Consider the following 18300-nt stretch of genomic DNA (forward strand, 5'->3'; position numbering starts at 1 on the left):
GATTCGAATTGATTTGTACACATACCGCTTACATATACTGGCTATCACCAGGCGCACCATTATCAGAAAGCAAATCAAAACAATCGACCGTCTATATGCACACGACAACACTTGGGATCGTTATGTTTGCAGAGCTGTGGTAGCGGGAACGCATCGCGGAAGTCATGAACTGACATTTTCTTGGAAATTATTCATGCACACATTAGGAACAGTAAACAGCAATCACATCTTACGAGAATGTTATTATGCAAATACAGCCACTCCATGTGCCTATGCAGTGCTTGCCGACAAGGATGATGCGAATTACACTGAAAAAAGGAAACCGACGCTATAGTGCTTTTTTTCTCATCTAGCCTTGAACGAAAGCAGTTAAGGCATTCTATTACACAGGTGAGCACGTGCCGTGCTCTATGCATCTAGGTACTCAGCCTTCCATTTGGCTCACGAATCTTCCGTTAAGCGACGTCGGCATCTTGGGCTCCCAGTTTATTTGCATTCTTTCCTATTCGCGGTAGCATAGGGATAGTGCTCGTCTCCGGCAGAGCGATGGCATTGCCATACACAGGCCACGCAGGGCATATCGTATTTCCGTACTCATTCTGCCTGCCTTGCATGCCCGGGAGTCCGGGAAGGATTGTACGTCATACAAAATTTAAGCAATATGCAAGACTTTGCTCACATGCTTTCTCCGCTATGGACCGGCTTTACAACTCGGCGAACATCGTGCGAAGTTATAATTTGATTTTTTATAACTTGGTTTCTTATTTACATTTATATGGTCGGTAATACGATCGTAACCTCCCATGATAAATTCATGGTTACATTTTAAAATACAACATAACGAGCTCGCACCATCCCTCCCGCATCATCATACACGGAAGTATCAGAGTGGTCACACAAACAAGCCGCGGAATGTGACGCCACGCAGACGCGAATGCAGGCTTTAGCTGAAAAAAATCGGGTGATTTCATTGTGGACGGCATATCGGTATTTTTTTCATTACTTCGCCATGTGTTTCGGAGTTTGAATATGTGCACATTGAGCTCTAACGTACACAAATTTAGTTGCGGTACCTTAACCCTGGCGAGACAAGAGGATAATAAAAGAAAACTGAAAAAGCAAACATGGCTGGTGGGGCGCGCCGCGTAGCCGTCACGGTAAACCACCCAGAAGCTGCAATGAACCTTTTATACGGCGTTTTTCAACGTATGCGTCTGGAGGCGCTTCCATTATTTTCTTGGCTCTCTCTATGTGAGTGGTCGCTTAGGTCAAGGGCGATGAACAAGCCCGGTCAAACTTCATATTCTAGCTGGCATTCCGCGGCCGCTCGCAATGCGATGATTAATCGAACGGCCAATTTGCCGCATTCGGGAAAGCCGGGACACAACACCACACCGTCCGAAATCCTTGCGTTAGGCTTCTCAAGAAAGTTGCACCGCAACACGTTACTTGCACACTAAAAATTTGCAATATCTCGATCGTTAGCAACCAAACCCTGTCGCACACCGCACAACTGAACCCAAAATTTCTGTCCAGAAAGCCCCTCTGAAGTTTTTCATACAGCGCCCTGTGCTCATGCAAATTTAATTCAGTGTGTCCTATTTGGAGCACGCCGATTGCGGGCAGCCTCTCGGGCGCGACATTTGCTGCTACTCGGCTGCGACCGCTGGTATCACACTGGCATTTACGTTTGCGGTGTCTGGCTTCGGGAGTCGCCAGCTGTTTCTTAAAATCAGCTGAATCTGTGCGAGCGCACCGAGCGCGGAACTCTATGTAGTGTAGGCGGTTTCCTATCTTTTCTCTTGCTACGCCGGGTGTCAGCGCATGGCTTACCAGGTAGCTTTGCTCCCTCATAGAGTGCGCTGAAAGGTCTTGCCCACAGAGAGAAAAAATCCACGTGAAGCGAGACATGTACATCTCCGCCGAAAATTTAGGAACGGCGACGAAGTGTCATGGAACCTCCTTATGAATGCGGATGTGAAACGTGCTGCATTACGACTTATATGGTGTAGACCATGTGTATAAATGAGCTAGTGAGCCGGCATACATCGATCCGCTCTCCACACAGGCGGCTTCTTTTGAAAGTGGTATCAGAGAGGAGTCCATAGCAGCGGAGCCTGGCAATACAAAACAAAGAGTTCTTACCTTTTGCTGTTTTTCAAGCTTGATGCTCAGTGCATTGCTTATCTACCCGAAAAAGATTCATGGCACCTTTTTTTACCCTGTACTGCAGGTGCCTGGTGCGTGACCATCTGGAAGCTGTCCGTTCCCCGTTGGGTGCAGAACGGCACGGAGGAGCCCGTCCTGCTCGATTGCGAGTACTTGTACAACGAGCAGGACGTCCGGCTCGTGGTCAAGTGGTTCTTCAACGACCTCCTTGAGCCAGTGTACCAGTGGATACCAGAGCTGAACTCGCGCCAGACCAGCGGCATCCTGACGGGCCGCCTGGACGACTCGTTCATGGTGGGCGGACCTAAGGACTCGCACTACAGGGCACTGCGAATCATTCGGCCCACAACCGAGCTGAGCGGCCGGTACACGTGCGTCGTGTCCTCCATGGCCGGTCTGGACTCGCGGAATCAGTACATGATGGTGTACGGTGAGTGCACTCGATGCCTTTGCCTTCAGGAATCCCAAAGTTTCGGCTCATATTGAGTCTCGAAAAAGAACGCAACATAAGGCAGGGGAACGGCTTTTGGGAATCCGACTACTGGCCTACGTACTGCGAACGCGAAAAGTACAGAGCGATCTCGCGTGAGCCCATATGCCCCCCGGTAGGCGTACCTACAGAAGTGAACATCCGGTCAGACATTACAAGGGGTGCCTCACGGTTAGTTGACCCTAACTGTTGTGTTCAGTATGAACTGTATTATGCGGCAAATAACTATATAATCATGTTAGGTTCATTGTAGTGTTAGGAATGTACGCTATATTTTTGCAAAGAAGAAAAAGCATCTTTTGAAGTTTATTGATTTAACTAATGTAATATAACAGGTGGTGCTTTCAATAAATGTTATAGTGACTTTTAGGGTCACGAAGGGAAAGCGATCATTTATCAATCTAACGCCGGCTTTGATCGGAATTTGCTGGCCAGCGATTGTGTTGCGCTGGTTCTATTTTTCGAACAGGATAACGGACTTGTTGACAAGTGTCTACTTCTAATTCCCATTTTCACTACATTTAAGTACTCAACCTATCAAAAATAACCAGAAGTCTCACATCAGTCGTTGATTTGTAATTTTCCGTACGAGGCGCATTTAATCAAATAATCATTCCATGTTGAAACACACCCCACTTGAGCGATTAAACTCTTGAGAAAAGACGCAGGAATGTTGTGTCACTCAACGTTTAATATTAGTTTCGTACCTCGCTCGATTCGCTGGTATGACTGCAACCTCATTGTTGTGCTCCACTCTAAACTATTCTTCACCATTTCGTCCTTAACCGCCTACAAAGGTTTCTTAAAACTACGGATAAAATGTCTCACTCGATGTTGGGGTTCCGCCTGCCCCTCTCAGCTCAGGACGTACTACTGCAGCTGAAGAGAGACGTAGTTGAGGCACCCAGACGCACCACACCAAAAGCGATCATGGCTTTAGACATGAAGGGGGCATTCGATAATGTAACACATGAAGCAATCCTCACAAATCTTGGCGTCCTGTGTTGCGGCGAAAAGATGTTTTCCTGCGTCAACAATTTTCTGTCAGATAGAACAGCCATCATTAAACTTTGCGACATCCAGTCTTCCGCCATACAATGCGGCAGTCATGGCACACCACAAGGGACAGTGCTATCGCCCCTACTTTTCAACATAACCATGATGGGCCTTCCCAGACAATTAGACAAAATCCCCAACATTAAGCCCGCTTTGTATACGGACGATATAACGATCTGAATTGCCAAGGACTCTCCCGGCGTCAAGCAGGACAGCCTACAAGCGGCAGCGGACGTCATCCACACCCATGCCAGCCGATGTTGTGTAGCTTGTAGTCTTCAAAAGTCAGAACTCACCATTGTACAAAAATGCCGCCGGAACTCTTCCGATAGCACCAAAATATGTCTTGTGTCGGGACACCCATAAAACTGACATCCTCAATCAAGATATTAGGAATGACGTACCAGGCAAACTGCAAAAACACCCTGCTTTTCAATAGGCTTCACGAAACCACGGCTCAAATTGTTCGGATGCTTCGCAGGATAGCGAACAGAAGCAATGGATGGGAAAAATAAACGGCATGGTTCGCCTTGTGCAGGCTTTCGTCGTCTCCAGAATCGTTTACGTGGCTCCGTATGCGGTTCTGGGGGAATCGGAGCGCCAAAAGCTAGACGCGCTTCTTATAAAGGCATACAAGCAGGCCCTGACACTTCCTACGAGCACCTCTGCGGTTCGCCTCACGGCTTTGGGCCTGCACAACACCATTGAAAAACTCATAGAAGCCCACCTAACGGCGGAGAAAGCGAGATTTGGAGCAAGCCAAACGGGAAGGGAAACGCTAAGTAAGCTTGGGTACACTGCACTGCACATCACGGAACACGCAGTGGACATCCCGCCTGACATAAGGACCAGAATTCTTGTCCGACCAATACCCGAGAATATGTCCCCTCAACATCACAAGATAAGACCCATGCCAAGAGATACTGTTACAAAAACAGTATGGAAGCCAAGACCACGTCGTCTATACAGGCGCTGCGGAATACGTTAGGTACGGGGTAAGATCGTTGGTTGTTAACTCCGGAACCGACCTTATTTCAAATCTGACGCTTCAGTCGTCAAACACCCAGCAGCCTGAAGAGGCGGCTATCGCCCTTGCCCTATCCCAGACAAACGCTAAATTAATTATTACGGACAGTCCAGCCGCCTGCCGAGCATACCAAGCAGATAGGATTTCGAGACAAGAGTTTTGAGTTCTCCTCCCACGCTCCCCTTCCCCCCCCCCCTCCTCGTCCCCCAAAAGCGGGTCAAAATCATATGGACCACGGCCCACTGTGCTCTTCGCGGCAACCAGACAGCACAGGTCCTGGCCCGAGCACTCGCTCCCCGGGCACCGCAAGAAGAGTCGGAGCAGGCCTGGCAACTACTCCTCACATACGCCGACATTACTCACCATTACTGACTAGCGAGATATCTGTATCCACAAGTCACCGATCAGGTCACGCTATAGCTGGAAGTCATGTTGAGACAACTGCAGACTAATATGTACCCACACCCAACAAGACTACACGCCATCCATCCTACTCTTTAAGATCGCCTATGTGCTCATTTCTAAGCCCCAGGCTCAGTGTACCATATTGTCTGGGAATGTAAACTATTCCCTCCCCCTCCACAACCGCTCACGCGAGCAGGGCGAGAGTACAGGGGGGATTAAAAGAAACGCGAACAGCGGAGCGCATAGCCTTGGACGCATGCCGCACCGTCTGGCTGCACTGTCAGTAAACTGAGCGCATGCGTAGTTCACACAAACACACGCACACACGCACACACACTCACACACGCACGCACGCACGCACACACACGCACATTTGCCAAATGAAAATGATCCAGTGGTTGACGCATGCTAACCATGTGTCGATTTTTAGAGAGCTTAACCTACTACAGGCCCACTACAGGCAAGCACGACGAAGGCACGATAATGGAGAGATATTGACGTGCCGAAGGAATAATAGGACCGAGAAAACTATCAAAGAGAGGACGAAAAGAACACTCAGACGGGAGAAGACGACTTCGGCAATAAAAAGGCTTAGCGCTTTCTACGCTGCGTCAAATTGATGCGGCCATTCGTTACACAGCGTACTATTTACACTATTTACGTGTCTCGCGCTTCGAATGGATAAAAATGAACATTAAGGCGGGAAAGCAATCAGACTGGAATTGTGCTGGTCAATTCGTGCAGACGTATTGAAAAAAATGCGTACAATGTCTAGCTTTCTTCGGGAGTGCAAAAAAAACTCCAGAACCATATCTTCACGGGCGAAATTTCAAACAGCGAGGCGTGCGCAAACAGTTATACGCACGTAGGACAGAGAAACGACGGAAAGAACGAAGATTGAAGCTGAAAGATAACGGTATGGAAGATTCCATGAATTGCTTTATACAGATGCGCAGAAAGAATGGTCGCTGAAGAAATAAGCAAACTGAGGGCAAAAAAATAATACAGATCTCGGAAGTAATAGAAAAAAAAATAAATGCGCCAGAAAATGGGATTCAGTGGCAGCGACGAATGAGAGTGCCAGAAGTAGTTGGAGGCAACTCGTCGAAATATAACCTACAGAAAAGCGACGAAAAAAAGGCGTTTCTGGCGGCGCAACGGCGATAAGCCTACGCCCCTGTGATCACAGGGGCCCCTTGCTCGGTTTAACAAGCGGGAGTTTCCTCAGTGGAATTCCAAATTCGTAGCTGGCGTCGGCATATTGGCGTGCATGAAGTGGGCCTATTGTTGAAACAGTAAGTATTTTGGTTTCTGAAACAGTTGAAGCCATTTAACTGGTTTGTATAAACAGCAGCGCAGTTTAGGCTTTAGCTTGGACCATTGTCGACCGAAAAAAAAAATTACCACGAAAGGAAACTCCCCCGACGCGAGGCGCAGTCGACCTTCTCCCAGCATCGCAGGCGGAGCAAACCTGGCCTAGCCATGATATCATCGCACGCGCCGGCAGTGCTCGAACATCAAGAACACTATCCAGCGCTCATGGCATGACCTCTCACGTTCTCATCTCCTCACCAGTTCACGTGCGTTCCCGCCTCAAGTGGTAAGCAGAGAACAGCTCGCGCAACAGACGCTGAATTCGCGAAGCCGGTTGTCGCCGGTTCGAGCGGGCGCTAAGGCAGTCTACTCTCGGAGAGATGTAAATGCCTGCGGCCGAAGCGATCTAGGCTTGCCAGTCATAGAGAACTTTCAGCGGCAAGTTTGCAAATCAATGTGAGGTGCAACATCGGGGTCTCCGACGAAGGCAAACGGTCCGCCAGCTCTGCTGTTTCTCCAGCCTTTAATCACTAGTGGAAGCTGCGTCAATTCTTAAAGTGGAGAGCACTTTAGGGGTACAGTTTGTCGTCGCGGCTCGTCCGATGTCACACTACCTACCTAGCGGCCACAGTCACACGGCTTCACCCACCCAAACAGAGTCCCGAGGCGTTACGCACCCAGATGCTTTAAAATGACACCGTTTACTAGAAAACGTTTATGTTACAATAGACACAAAACAGTACACTATGAACACACGACACAGAACCTTCATAAGCAATGCCTGCAGGTACATACAGACACTGAAAATGATCAGCACAATCACGTAAGATAGCTGTAGGGGGGAGATATGGTATGGTACAACTACGCAACCACATATATAGTTATATACAAAAGGAAATAGAGTACGCGTTACACGGAGAATCACCTATGCCACACAGATTTGAATAAGGGCTACTCGCCCTCCCTTAGCCCTACTCGGTACGGCTAGGGGATAGCTAATAGCCCTACTCGGGCTTCCAGTGTGCTAAAACGCGTACTTGAAAATCGCAAGAAAGCAACGGTTCTAAATAAGACAACACACGCATCGATCATGAAAAAGTATATTAGTTTGCTGTGGTTGAGGCTTCACAAGTTGATGCATAATTACTAAGAGGGGAATAGTGCAAAATGGACTATACGCAGGACGAAGAAGAATGACAACCACAAGCGCTTACTTACAACTGATTTTGAATTTCTTGTACAAAGAAGTATCAATTTTTTGCATATGAAGTTTCACCTTTCGCACAATTACATGTGCTGGGCGTATGAAAAACGAGCCAACATACCACCTCTACCTTTTGATTCCCATAATTCTAAGCGTGTGAAAAGGTCTAGCCTAATGACGCGTTTTAAAAGTGTCCTCAACAATGGCTATTTTCACTTGATGCAAGATAACTTTTGTAAACAGGTGGCCGGCTTCAGTTAGCCTGGTACCCTAAGCAGCTGTAAGAAACCGTCGCGGAATCGATATTACCGAGGATAAAAACAAACGTACAGGACAGCCAAGCAGCTTTAAAACGCAGCAAAAGTGATAACACAACTGTTATCTTTTAAATGGATCGGATTGCCCGCAACTTGAAAAGGATAGGAAGACGAGCTAGTGTGAGAGGCGTATTTTCTGCGCACATAAAACTGTCCGCCATGTGTTTGAAAATAATAAAACAAAAGGAACGTCACTTTCATGCTCTTTAAAGCACAAAAATCGTTCTGTAAACTGCGTTAAACACATCGTATATTAGGTCCCGATGTCGTGCGGGAAACATTATGTACGCCAAACGGGAAGGCGTCTTAATAAAAGATTTAAAAAACATCACTTTAATGTATACACAAAATGATTAGTTGCCATTGAGGTCTCCGCTGTCGGGATTGCTGTGTGTGCTCTCCTATCTTACACGAAACAAAGGTAAATGCAAGTCACAAAAATAAAATAACTAGAAAAATCATTGAGGCCGCCCAGATAGACCGTCAAAAAGAATATTTTATCAGAAAAAAATTGTACCAGTAAGCCATCGTTAACCTTCTCCCAAAAAGCGATTCATTTTCTGGCCTACAGATAGTTCTGTGCGTGTTTGTGGCGCATGACGATGGCGTAGTGTGGCAATCGCATATGTTATGTATACCAATTAGGTTGAGCTGTTTTAGGTGCGGAGTACCCTATGACTGCACAATGTCCGTCCACGTCCCTGCACACAGAATTTACACTCGCAAAAAATCACACAGGCACCGGCAGGATTAGAGCCTGTGTGTGGTAGTAAACACAGAGTTAGTCTCAGTCGCCTTACCCATTGGGCTACAATTGTGAGTTAGTACCCGAGAGTCAAACGGCTTACTCCCTCGCCTGTAACGGTGCGGAGTACCTTAGGACCTGCCAATGTCCGTCCGCGTCCATCCATGCGAACACCACCATCAAGCGAAAATCAAGCGAAATTCGATTTGAGCCGTGAGTTGCAGTTTTGATTTAGGGAATAATCAAGGAGCAACACACGGCTCAAATCGAATCACGGTCGGGGCACACATCGGATGTCACTCGTGGTGCAACTTCGATGCCATTTCGAGTTCACGAACTCCGCACCTTCGCCATCATCCACGTAGTGGATATGCTGCCATTTTTCTAACATTTTTTGGCTCTCAACGTATCTCCATGACCCACCGAAAAATAAAAATTAGTTTACGCCAGCGCCTGTGGTTGTCTTTTTTGTCGTCTTCTGTGTCGTCAGTTTTGCGCTGTTGCCCTCTTTGTTAAGAACAATAGTATACCTTTATCCCATAAACCACCAATAGGTGTACATTTAGTTCGTTCGTAAATGCGTTTACATATCACGCGAAAATTCGTAGCATGGGTTCTGCCTTCGTTTCTGATTTGGGTCTTTGAATTTGGGACGATCTATTGGACGCAGTTTCAGCAAAGGTTAGACAAACTTTTAGCTTTTGCGCTTCTCTTTCCTTTCTTTAGAAGCGATGATAAATTTTTGAGTCTTCGTCGTCTTGCCACTTGGGACTATTTGCTTCGCGACCCACTCACGCCTTATGCTTCTGAATGGCTTAAATCTTTCTCCTGCCCGTTCTGTCGCTGCTCGTTCCCGCCGCCATATTGGTACAGTTGGCGAATATGACTGATCTCGCTGCCTGTGTGTTCTCTCGCTTTGCTGCGTTCTTACGCTCCCTTACTTCATATCCGGCATAATGGCACTAACGCCCATCTTTCGCTTCTGCCGAGATCAAACACGTGCTATGGAAGAACTCGCGCCATGGAACTTCTCATGCTTCAAAGGCACGTGCACCTTGGGAGTATTTGTGTAAGGGAAGGAATATTTGACAAGAGTTGATATTCACTGAAACGTTAGCGAAGCCGGCAATTTCTTCGCTTGCTAACACCAAAAGCCGCCATGACGTTGCCCGCTGTGCCTGCCCATGCGCTTCGCGCCCGCGTGTCGCAAAGAAAAGAAAAAAAAACACCAGCGTGGTTCGTCGGCCGCGTTTCAACCCGCTTCTCGGCGGTGGCGTCACCAGATATAATAATAATCTTCTGGCACTCTACCTGCTCTCGAGCACTTCGCATCCCCGAAGAATGAAACCGCGGCTGCGAACGAAAGCGAGAGGGCTAGGACGAGATTGATGCTCCAGTTGCCTACGACCACAGATGTCACCACATGTGCCCTCTGAAGCGTGATTGAGTACAAAAGCCAAATAATGGTTTTTAAAGAAATATTCCGCGCGTACGCCTATTTAGATACAATGGTAGTGAACAACTAGTGCATTCAAGCGCGTCTCCCGAGCCGTGCCATGCTCGCAATGGCCATTTGGCACAAGCGCTGGCGAACTACAAGCGACCTTTGAACAAATCACTGAAGTTTGGCTTCCGCGTGGCAGAATTTTCGGCAACAATGTTTCGTTTGTTGTCCTTGAATAGGAGAGAAGTGGCAATCGGCTTTCACTTGCATACGCACGTGATTCGGTCCAGCACGACGCTACCACGCAGTTGCGCGCATACGTAGGCTCCGAAGATTTTACCATTCTACACAGTCATGCGACTGTTTCAACCCTGTCTGGCGATAAGTAGATTGTATGGAGCTGCACGTAAACAACGTAAGAGTATTTGGCGTCGAGGTGTTACTTCGCGTTCGGTGGGGCAAGTTTGGGACCTAAACAGCTGGCTGTAGTTATGTGCTCTGCTTTTTCTGGTACCAACACGGACAAGTACTGCCATCTCGTGGAGCCCGACGTAACCAGTGCGGCGTCGCCTTAGCAACACAGACGCTTGGGAAAACGCATGGCGGTGCACACGTATTGTCGCCCGCATATGTGCCACGTCAGTAAAAAGAACCTATACCCTAGTCGGACACGCATTCACTGACAGCAGCGCCAAGCGTTGCAAAAACCATTTTGCCATCTACAGTCGCAAGAACACCAACTATGTTTTGGAAAGCCCTTTTCTGGGTGCCAAGCACTGGTATCACAATTCACGCGTCAACATTTTTGAGCGCATCACAAATTTGAAACATACCGCAGATAAATCTCAATTATATATATGACAAGAGCAGTGTTCCTCTATGAACCATAAGTTTAGATGAGTTCGCAAATATTCTGATTATAAGGACTTGGGTGCCTCAAATTTTGAGAAAGCGTTGTCATACCAACTTTTGCTGTTTTATTTTCATGCGGGGGCACCCGGTAATATAACACTTCGACGTGTCACATTTGCGCGGTCGAAACATCCGTGTTCTTGCCGCGTGCTATCTTTTCCCTCCACCCCTCTGCAGTTCCGGCCAAGAACTTCACCTTAACCTATACCACAATGTCGGAGTCTACGGCGCCACCCGCAGCAGCAGCATCTTTGCGGACCGCCGCCCACGCCCACGTAGGCGCTCCTGCCGACGGCAGTTCGGGCGGATTGAGTTCGAGTAGCAGCCCCAGTGTAACGGGCGGGCACAGCGGCTCCGTGGTGGAGGTCCGGTGCAGCGCCTTTGGTCTGCAACCACGTCCCACGCTGAGGCTCTTCAGCATCACGCCGGACATGCGGCGAAGCGAGGTGCAGCGCGGAAGGCCGCGCATGCGCAAAGTGAACGGCACCTACGACATCGAGCTGTCCCGGTCATTCGGCAGCCAACAGTTAACGCCGGACGTGACTTTCGAGTGCGTGCTTGAGATCCCGGGCACGGACTACGAAGTGCGGCGCCGCACGGTCTACAGTCCAGGTGGGTAATGTGGGGCGGCCGTGTTCATGTGCTGACTTAGGCTCATACCAGAGGGGTCGACAAAACGTAAGGCGCAAGAAGAGAAAAGATATCTAGTCTAAGTGTAGACATGGGTCACTGTGCAGTGGGACGTTCAGCAGCAGAACAACCGGATAATTAACAATATAGTATATAAAATTAAAATGAATTATTCCCGGCAGCCAAACACGATAAAAAATTGTGGGTGATTCCTCTGTCATATGAATCGGTAAAACACGAAAGTGAAATGTGCTGCGAAATCTGCAGCTGAACATGATTTGCGGGCCGGCGGCTGTCGTGTGGGTGTGCTTGGCGAGCGTCGTCCTGCTGGCGAGTCGCTTCGGCAAAGTTTTACTGGCGTAATTTTCGTGACGGCTATGACGTCAGTGAAATCGTGGTGTATTCCGGCATAAAACAATTTCCTGTTAAACTGTAAACCATGAAAACAAACAGCCCTAAGTATAACGTACTCTTTAGAACTAAAGGTTGCTGCCCCACAAGAAGACGCTGTGTGCAGGGGTGCACCCTTTACAGGCCGCTTGCTTCGTTGTGCTGGCGTTATTTCCGTGACCGATATGACGTCAATGAAATATTTGTGTAGCCAGGAAGAAAACACTTTCGTGTTAAAAACGCCCTCAACCGTGAGCAGGCTCACAAATATTCACAGCCGTTGTAAGACTTGGCTGGAATCGTGGAAGTTGCTGCCATACGGATGGAAATGTTGTGCTATATTTCTCAATAAAATTTGCCATTTCTGTACTTTTTGGCCAATATGTTATCTCTCGCTCGCAGTGACGACTGTTTGTACTCCAAAGGAAGCTTGGATTTTTATAACTCTGCACCTAAGTTAAAGGGGCACTGACACAAAAATTTTGCATCTTGTTTTTTTTTGTTGCGATAAATAGCTAGTGACCTACTTATAACCTGTAGAAACCTCATTTGCTTCAGCGTGCGACGGTTATTTAATTAGAGACATTTTCAATGCGGCCAGTCGCAGTTTCGGTTTCAGCGAGTGCCGGGAAACGATGGATTTTGTGTGAACAAAGCTGACCACGTGACTGTCGGAGGGATATCACAGAGCAGAGCCGCCGTAGCACTGTCGAATCCGCATCGACGGCAGTTTCTGCGAATGCCCCCACGTACTGATCTCGTGAGGCGCTTAATTAAAAAGCGACCATGGATGTTACGCAGGCGCTGCGAGTGCAAATGCTACCGCGGCTAAAGAACGACGCGCGACGCTCGAGACGGTGGGTGGCAAGACGCGCGCTGGGAGCAGCCGGCCGGTCTGCCTACAGGTCCGCCTACAGATGTGTTCGGCTTAGCACTGCGGCTGATATTCGAGTGCCGCTCTCGTAAGCGGCGCAGGTGACAATTTTCAATGCAACCCGCCATCGCATCATTAACTCCTTTCTCATGTAAGCCACCATGGTCGGGACTTGGGGACAATTTCGTGCAGCGGTAACAAGCTATCACTCGAGCTACCTGCGCCGGCCTGGGCCACTTCGCGGCCGTGGCCGCCGCCTGCACAGCGACCGTGCGGCTCGCTCAGTGGGCTTTTCGTGTCTCCGCCGCGTTTTCGCGTCCAAGGTAAATAAAAAGTAATAGAAACAGAGTGCCTGGAATCGCTGTAGAACTTTGGTCGCGGCCAGCTGCCCGATGAGGTGACGAAATCACGGCGCCTCTGCCGCCAACGATCGTGTCGTTCGTTCTCGAGAGCAGAAGCTCCGCCCTCCGGCCCTCCGATTGGAGCGGCGAGCCGGGCGAGCCGGCGAAAAACCCCGGCAGTGCGGAAGCGGCATACACAAACTCGTGACGTGTTTGGATGTTGTTTATTTACACAATCTCCTCGGGATGTCGATTGCGCGTGGTCCTCTGCTGGCTGCTCGGTTGTGTTTCGCCCACTTTAAAATTGATTTTAAATATGTTCTAGGCTGTATTCGCCGCTGATATTTTGCAGATGATGTATATGTGTTCCCACTAATCTATCTCCGAAGTTACCTCGCCTTAAAATTTTGTGTCAGTGCCCCTTTAAGAAATTACAGGGCTGATGGAGGCTAAGGACCCGTGCGGTAGAAATGCATTATTCAACATCCTGCCATGCCGTCCATTCTATGCACCGTTTGGCACAGCATTAGGAATGTGGAAATAAGACATTAAACACAAAATTTCTATTTCCAAAACATCTTCAGCATAAGAGATCCATATATATTTCCTATGCGCATACTTATAAACGTCATATGTGAGACGCTCAATATCAGCATGCATGTAACCCTTCTGGGTTTATCTGCCAAAGTGCCAAGACAGCGCTGCACGGTTCATGGCCAAAGAAAACACCAATTTTCATAGTTCGTTTCGCAAGGTAATAAACCGAAGTTGCGAACAATTTACGCCAGAATTGAAGTAAGTGATAACAGTCCGAATGACAAAAACCCTTTGTTTCCAATTTTAAGGCGATGTGCTTATTGCAGGGTGTGCAGAAGATGAGATGCAATGGGTAGAGTCTGAATGTGCTTTAAAAGAATATAATTATGCGTTAGCTTGTTCCTCACTCGTTACTTCTTAATCCAAGACAGATTTATGATCGTTCTGCAACTGTTTTTTTTTCTTTTCAGGCTATCTTTACCTGAAAGGTACGTATACAATAAACATACTTCTGTTCTACCCCGGCCAAAAAAAAAATGGTTGTTCAAGCAGAAATCTGTAGATAGCGTAATGTTTACCTCAACAAATCTCGTATTGGTCCTGCTGCTGGACAAAAACTAGACGGCTGACGCAAGCCGGATGCCGGTTGCTGGATGAGGCAAGCCTAAATGTTTTGAAACAGTTTTCAGAACAACAGGGCTTCTCTCAGCGGATAAAGAATGGCACAATTAGCGTAATTTATGCATGTAAAAATAAATTAAGTTCGAACACATAACTTAATGAACCGTTATTCCAATTATGTTGCTTAAAACAACAACAGCTTTATTATGAACGATAACAAAAATCTGGGGGCGTAAACGTGATTTCGCTTGCTCCGAGATAACCGGAATAGAACCCTTGTAATATTATTGTCACATTCTTACTGGCATTCTCTCGCGTAGTTTTACACCAATAGTTTAGCGTGCGATATCGCAACAATGAAAGGCTGACGACCGACTCTGGTGAAACCTAGCAGTGTAACTAATGGCTGAATGTCACTGCTGAACGGCAACCGCTGGTACCTGACGCAAACGTGTTAGTGTTAAACTGCCTATAGCCCGTGTATACGATTCTCCTGCAAGGTACTTGGTTTCAGCTGGTGTTATTGTCGCCGCGATACCAAAGACATAGTATACGCGTCGAGACTATTTCGTTCCAGGTGTACCACTCATGTACACACACACACACACACACACACACACACACACACACACACACACACACACACACACACACACACACACACACACACACACACACGCACACGCACACGCACACGCACACGCACACGCACACGCACACGCACACGCACACACACACACGCACACACACATGCACATATATCCACATACACATAACATACCCACCTACCAAGCACAGGCGCGCACACGCACCCATGCAGGAGGCAAGAAGGACGTGAAAGCGGTCGGCTTGTTCAAAATTAATAATAAGGCTTATATAACGAAAATAAGGACAAGTTGTAAAATTTGGGCATGGGAAAACGTCTATAAAGAGTTAGAGATTGCTGATAGGGTGGATTGGGTTCCAAATGAAACTTGTAAAATTCAGCAGTCAACCAACAGATATGATTGATTTCTAATCGGCTTATGTTTGCGTAGAGTGCATTTTAGACTTTTTACATACGGTCGTAGCACATTGTCTTATTCCAATCTTATTATTTCAGGTGCCTCGACGGTAATCACCACTCCAAAGAGCTTACTGATCCTTCTGGTGGGCCTTACGCTATTAGAGAATCCCTATTCCACGGAAAGGTGAAGACTAATTGCAGGTAAGACATCCAACGTGACACTTTGGTCTAACTTTTCGTTAAGCTGAGTGTAAAAACAAACAGGTTTCAAACGCCGTCCCAAAATGTGCTTCAAGACTGTCACTTGCTAGACTAAATAATATGCGAAATGGCCTAACTTGCCCACATAACTAATATTATTGCCAAATCAAGTCACATTAAAAGAACTAACCCATGAACGAAATGGTGATTGAGTTGTATCTGGGGTGTGTAGAATTTGTACGCGAAATATAATTACTGACATTATTGGTTTTACATTCGTCCGCGTGTATTATATTTGCAAGTAAATTGCACCTAGGGACTGCTTATTTGCGTATTAAGAAGTCCGTTTGTGGCTATTTTGCGGAATTACCCCCACCTATTTTTAGATGTCAAGATTTAGTTTATCGTATTGGAATTTTTTTTTTCAAAACATACGTACGAACCATAGGTCCCCCCTACAATTATGAAAAGTAATTATAGGTAAGGAAAACTAAAACATATACAGGCAGACGAACTTTAAATGCTTTTCTAGGGGGCCTCGGAATTCTTGTATTTTATAGCTGTCAACTCCTACTGGCAGCGTCGAGGCTTCAAAGAGGCTTGGAAACGTAGATTAACAGCCTCAATAGCGGGACGCATTTTTTTTGAAATAACGATGACTCCCCTAGACATTCACACTGAGGATGTGCTTCTTCAGGAATATTTTGTTGTCACTTTTTAAGACCTCGTATGTAAAAACACGCCGCGAGATACCGAATAAGCAGGTAAGGCTACGCCTCCCCGGAACACTTTGTGGTGTGCAAGAAGACACGTTTCCGAACGCTCGTGGCTTGTGCAGACCCAACAGCGCAGTTCTAAGTCGCCACGCATGGCTGCCAGCGGCAACACCACCAGCGTCACTGCATAGCCTAACGCTGTCCTCTGGAAACTGTTGCAGCCAGTCTGACCCGCCGGCAGAGCGATGGTTCAACAATATCAGAATGAGCGGGGAGTCAGTGAAAACACACCCCAGAACGCCGTTTCCTGGTTCCCGGCGGCGCTCCTACGCAGCGCAGCGATACAATTTGGCCACTGCTCCCTTGCTCCGTTTCCTTCTGCATGGACCTGTGCATACATGCAATGCGAGGAAGTGACGTGCGGGATTTTCGCCGCAGCCTGCCATTGTTTTCTTGTGTCGTGGCGCATAAAACCGTTGCTGATACTATCAGCTTACATTGAGCGCTCGTAGAGCATGGATCGCGTCTGCAGTAGCTCCGTTCCAAAACGCTCCCTCGAGGACGAAGTTATGCCATCGCGTCCAACGTATTAAGATTTTAATGTACACGTCCTAGTTCTTGCAGTGCCAAACGAAACCACCATGCTTTAACTGCATTCGAGAAAAATCTCTCGTAGTCGACGTAATGTCATCAAAACCGAAAACATATAAAAAATTACTGTAGCACTGAAAACCATGTATTACTACTTCTAAGGACCAAAGTTGGCGGGGATACGAAGGCTGAACTATTTTTTTTTTTGCGTGTGGGTTGAGAAAGTGTTTTCCAGATAGCGGTACACCTGGATCGCTAAGTATGGCTTGTTAACGTCTCACAGCATCTGCTTTCTTATTTTGCCTTTTTTCAGTGTCAGGTGAAGAAGACTGACGGACGCTTCAAGCAGTGGCGTCACCTGTGAGGAGGCTTTTTAACGCAAGCCCAAGGGCACGGCGGTGGGGACCAGTCTGGGCTGTGTTAACCTGGACAACTGCGCTCCTGTATTCTTCTCTGCCTTCAGTTACCAGTGCACAGACTGTAAACAGAATCCTCGTGGAAGCGGCTGTCCAGGTTTATGACAGAGGTGCCTCGTATGCTCGAGAGTGAACTGCGTGAAGTCACTGACGCCACAGGCGAGAAGGGTTGAAAGCACGAGCTTGTCTGTCGCTTTTCCCCGCAGACATGCAACTGGAAGAGTGACAGTGTAACCTGGTGGCGAGAATATTTTTCTAATGAGGCTTGCCGTGATGCTAGTTCCCTCTATGTGTGCCCTTTTATGTTACACCTAATTTATTCGCCTTTGTTTTCCCGTAAATGTGTTATCTATGTCCTCCACATTAAATCAGTTTAGTTATTTTTACCTTAGAAAAAAATTACAGATAGTGTTCGTGGAAAACTGACTTTTAATCTTGCTTTGAGGTTTGCGAGAAATAAAGATAGCACAGGAATAGCAGTTTCTTCGACTTCATATTCTTGTTGATTTTAAGACGAAATAAAGAATGTTGCTTTTTACATCTGGTTTGTTCACATCTGGTCTGGATCGTGGGCATGATGATGAGACTTCTGCAAGCTGAATATGAGCAGCCAGATTTACCCCATAAACCATCCCTACAAAAAGTTTCATAAAGTTCGTTCACGTAACCAAGAAACTTGACTGAAGTTAGAATACCGCGAGCAATGGTTCTGAAACATTTATGTGCATACGACATCTCTACCCGCAAATATTATGGGGCGCACTGGCTTGAATGCTATCACCTTGCATGGCCTGCGTTAACTCTACTTAAATGGGCCAAGTGTGTCCGCCTACATTACTTGCACATTTATGTGCAAATATATTGATTAAAAGATCATGTATTGCCATTTTCTCA

The 18300-nt window shown here is 47.2% G+C and overlaps 1 protein-coding gene across 1 annotated transcript in view; it reads left to right on the forward strand.

The window, feature by feature from the left end:
• Positions 1–17943, forward strand: part of LOC144180497 (uncharacterized) — an 83060-nt gene extending 65117 nt beyond the window's left edge. Inside the window, exons 2-6 of the mRNA XM_077708830.1 lie at positions 2234–2599; positions 11261–11695; positions 14326–14343; positions 15579–15683; positions 17304–17943. Of these exons, the coding sequence (XP_077564956.1) occupies positions 2234–2599; positions 11261–11695; positions 14326–14343; positions 15579–15670 (911 nt within the window). The 3' untranslated portion in view covers positions 15671–15683; positions 17304–17943. The remainder of the gene's footprint in view (positions 1–2233; positions 2600–11260; positions 11696–14325; positions 14344–15578; positions 15684–17303) is intronic.
• The last annotated feature ends 357 nt before the right edge of the window (positions 17944–18300 follow it).

Source organism: Haemaphysalis longicornis, unplaced genomic scaffold, assembly GCF_048455015.1.
Source record: "Haemaphysalis longicornis isolate Haplotype H1 unplaced genomic scaffold, Haemaphysalis longicornis Haplotype H1 scaffold_4, whole genome shotgun sequence".
NCBI classification, from domain to species: domain Eukaryota; kingdom Metazoa; phylum Arthropoda; class Arachnida; order Ixodida; family Ixodidae; genus Haemaphysalis; species Haemaphysalis longicornis.